The sequence below is a fragment of the Triticum dicoccoides genome, chromosome 3B (assembly GCF_002162155.2).
Source record: "Triticum dicoccoides isolate Atlit2015 ecotype Zavitan chromosome 3B, WEW_v2.0, whole genome shotgun sequence".
NCBI lineage: Eukaryota > Viridiplantae > Streptophyta > Magnoliopsida > Poales > Poaceae > Triticum > Triticum dicoccoides.
This window is the reverse complement of record NC_041385.1, coordinates 636,338,728-636,342,001: the sequence shown is the minus strand read 5'-3', so window position 1 is coordinate 636,342,001 and position 3,274 is coordinate 636,338,728. Positions and strand designations below refer to the sequence as shown.

The window sequence follows — 3,274 nt, the reverse complement described above, 5'->3', positions numbered from 1 at the left end:
AGGTGCAGCTAGGTTCCGAAGCAGATTGTAGCGAATTCTTGGGCCCCGTTTGCTGAGCAGGCTTGCTCCTGTCTGTGTCCTGGTGCCATACTCGGGGTATGTGCTGGGGGGTGGGGGCTGCAGCTATCTGAACCTAGAGCGGAACAGGCACGTACAAGCAGCAGTTGTTAGGTGTAAGATAGACCTGATGTTAATAACATCTGTTGCCTTGAAACTTCACTCATTTCTTGTTCTCCAGATATAGCGGAGTAGATAGAGATCAACAATCCACAGTAGAAGACCCAGGTCTATTGGAGTAGTATAAGTAAGATGGAGAAGATCACCACAAGACAGCTTATGTTGAGCATGAGACTTCAGTTATTAAACCCAGAAAAGATTGGTAGTACTACTAGTACCAAATAGCTATAGAAAAGAGGCATAGAAAAACTATACTAGATGTTCACCAGCTTCCAGGATGCCAAATCTGCCAAATCGTGCTTACCACCCAGTAGTAAGTAAGATGGAGGAGCCTTTTTATTTCTGTCGTGAAAACTCCAGTTGCAAGAGCAAGAGATTCAGTGAGAAGGCGCCAGATGGAAGTTTAATGCAAGGGATGATGTTTCTGTTTTTCAGAGAGACCAAAGCAGTGCTGCATCAACAACTCCTGTATGGTGTATGCTGATCGGGACATGAAAGATGATTGTGACTTGGATACAGACATTTACAGTTCATCACCATAAGCTGAAGCACTGAATTAATCTCTTAACTGCAAAGAACATTGTAAATTTGGGAAGTACAGACTGGTACTAACATAAGAATTGTTACTATAATCCAGATCCAAAAATTGAGCAGTAACCCACCAAATATAAATTTTTATTCTGTTAACTGGTACAGATTCAAGGACAAACAGGCCCACAATATGATGCTAGGAGAAGAGAACACGAGGGTTAAAAAGACACCCGTCACATACAAGCTAGAACGAACTAATCTTCAGCAAAAGCTTGTTGCTGAAGAGGCCAGGCACAGTAAGCAACAGCAACAGTCTCGGAACAAGATGCTAACAGTAGCCCCTTGGAGCATATGATCTGGTGATCACACACAAGATAGACCTTCCATTACCTATGTCATAAGCAGGTCGTTCACTCCCAGGTGAGGAGGGCGCATGGAGACCCTAACTTCATGTTCTTCCGGCTCGTTTCCCCGTTTGGGGACCATGATCTCAAGAACTGCAGCGGCCTCATCAAAGCATGCCTCAAGCTTGGCATCTTCGGGGATACGGGTGGCTAGAGGTATTTCACGGATGAACTCCCCAGGAGGGCAGTGCTCGGGCATGGCGTCAGTGAGCTTGAAGACCCTGTCATGTCTCCTTATGTATGGCATCCGGGCTGTACTGACACAGAAGATTTTAACTATGCCATGAGTAGGAGTGTTCTTCCATGAAACTTTTACCCTCTGTTGATCGACAAATGGTAAGCTGACCATTATCAAGTAGCCCTGATCATCCTCGTAAATGGACTTGGCAGCAGTTGCTGGCCCAGAGGCCTTCCTCATCACCCCGGTGAACTCGTGCATCCACGAAGGCTGCACTACCGACTGCATCTCGATATCTTGTTGTGTCCTCCCAGTGCAAGGGTTCAGAGGCAAGAAGCACTCCTCATCCATGGCATGTGGAAATGCCTCCTTCCTTCGCTTGCTGCTGACAGGGGAGAGATCCATACCGTCCTCTCCTGAATGATTGGATGGCGATGACAAATTCAAGCCTGATCCATTAAGCGTCTTCTTGGGGGGTTGCTGCTGAACATTATTAGTATTGCTCTTCATGGCAGGATGTGTGTGTGGCCTCTCCAGCTCAAGCTCTGAGTTTGGCATGGTCCTCCATGTCCCGAAATCGCTGGCCTCCTGTGGGATGGAGAAATTGAGCTCTCTCCCTGTGAGCTCCGCCCACCTCCTCCGGTCCACATCTGTGATGCCCACGAGATTCGGCGAACTCACCACCTCAATCCCGTGGATGCACTGCGGGTTCGAGAGGCCCCGGTAGTGCTTGCGCTGCATCCGGTGCGACCGGACAAATCCCCTGTCCACGCTGAAAGGGAAATGCGGCTCGCCAGGGCGTGAGTGCCCATTCATGTAGCTCCTCAGCTGCATCTTCCCGAGGGCGTTGTCCGGCCTCTCCTTGAACACCCACATGTACATGTTCTCCATGTCGTGCTGCACCAGAAACATGTCGAGCCGGAGGTCCGACTTGTCGAACCCCGACACGCCGTTGGCGTCCCGGACGACCTTGCTCTTGGCCTTGTCCGACAGCAGGGGCTTGAAGTAGAAGGTGAAGAAGAACCAGGCGCCCCAGATGCTGTCCCCGCGCTTGGTGGTCTTGCGGCTCCCGGCGGCAGCCTTGGGAGCGGTGCTGAGCACGGCCTCGGCTTCGAAGACCTGCGGCCCGAGGCCGACGCCGAGCATGTCGCAGGGCTCCGTCTGCCACGGCTGGTTGATGTCGGGCGGCGGGGCGCCGGAGAGGGACACGGCGTGGGCGTGGGCGCGCGCGCCACCTCTGGCGCGTGGCTGCACCATGACGCCGACGGCGCGGTCGTCGAGGTGACCGGAGGGGTCCATGGAGAGCAGGGTGCAGAGGCCGTGGTGGCCCCCGCCGCCGCCGCCGTTCTCCATGGACAGGGTGGTGACGAGGTCCTCCCCCATGGGTGGCAGGCAGGGCGGCGAGTCGGGCGTCGGGGTGGTGGGTGGGTGGCAGGGTGGGTGCTAATGGCGGCCTCCTCCTGGTCCTCCGCTCCTCCCTCCTCCCCGGCCGCTATCTAATCGGCGGCCTCCGGATCCCTCCGCATTCCAAGAAGGCGTCCCACAGCAGCCAATCGTGCGACCACTCCATGTAACCCACCATCAGTTCCCCCACGGGAACACGCCCACAAATCTGAACCAAATCCGGAACCCCGGAGAACTTGCTAGGAATCACGGGCTCATGGCGGGGGCGGACGGACGATGGGTTACCCGACGGTCACCTCCATTCGGAAAGCTTCGCAATTTTTAGCTCGGGTGGGGCGGGGAGCAGGGGCGCGAGGACATGGGCGGGGTGGGGGTGGGGGTTGGGTGGGAGGTGGAAGAAAGGGAAGAGGTCGTTGTGGGGGGACGGCCGCTTTTATTGTCTTCTGGGGCTCGGAAGCGGCCTCCACCGGATGCGGCTGGCCCTGAGACGGCGAGGCGGACGGTGCCGTCATCTCCACGCCCACGGCGTTAGGGCACACGCCACCGCTGCGCTCACGTCCACGCGGACGGACGCCGTGCC

General features: G+C 55.3%; 1 protein-coding gene across 1 annotated transcript; it reads right to left on the bottom strand.

Annotated features, from left to right (window-relative positions):
• Positions 1-823: 823 nt before the first annotated feature.
• LOC119277553 lies at positions 824-3,073 on the bottom strand. Its single transcript, XM_037558829.1, has one exon. The coding sequence runs from the start codon at positions 2,671-2,673 to the stop codon at positions 1,099-1,101; it is 1,575 nt and encodes a 524-aa protein (XP_037414726.1). The 5' UTR covers positions 2,674-3,073; the 3' UTR covers positions 824-1,098.
• Between the last annotated feature and the right edge of the window lie 201 nt (positions 3,074-3,274).

Coding starts and splice junctions, on each gene's coding strand:
- LOC119277553 (XM_037558829.1), bottom strand. CDS start 2,673: ATGGGGGAGGACCTCGTCACCACCCTGTCCATGGAGAACGGCGGCGGC.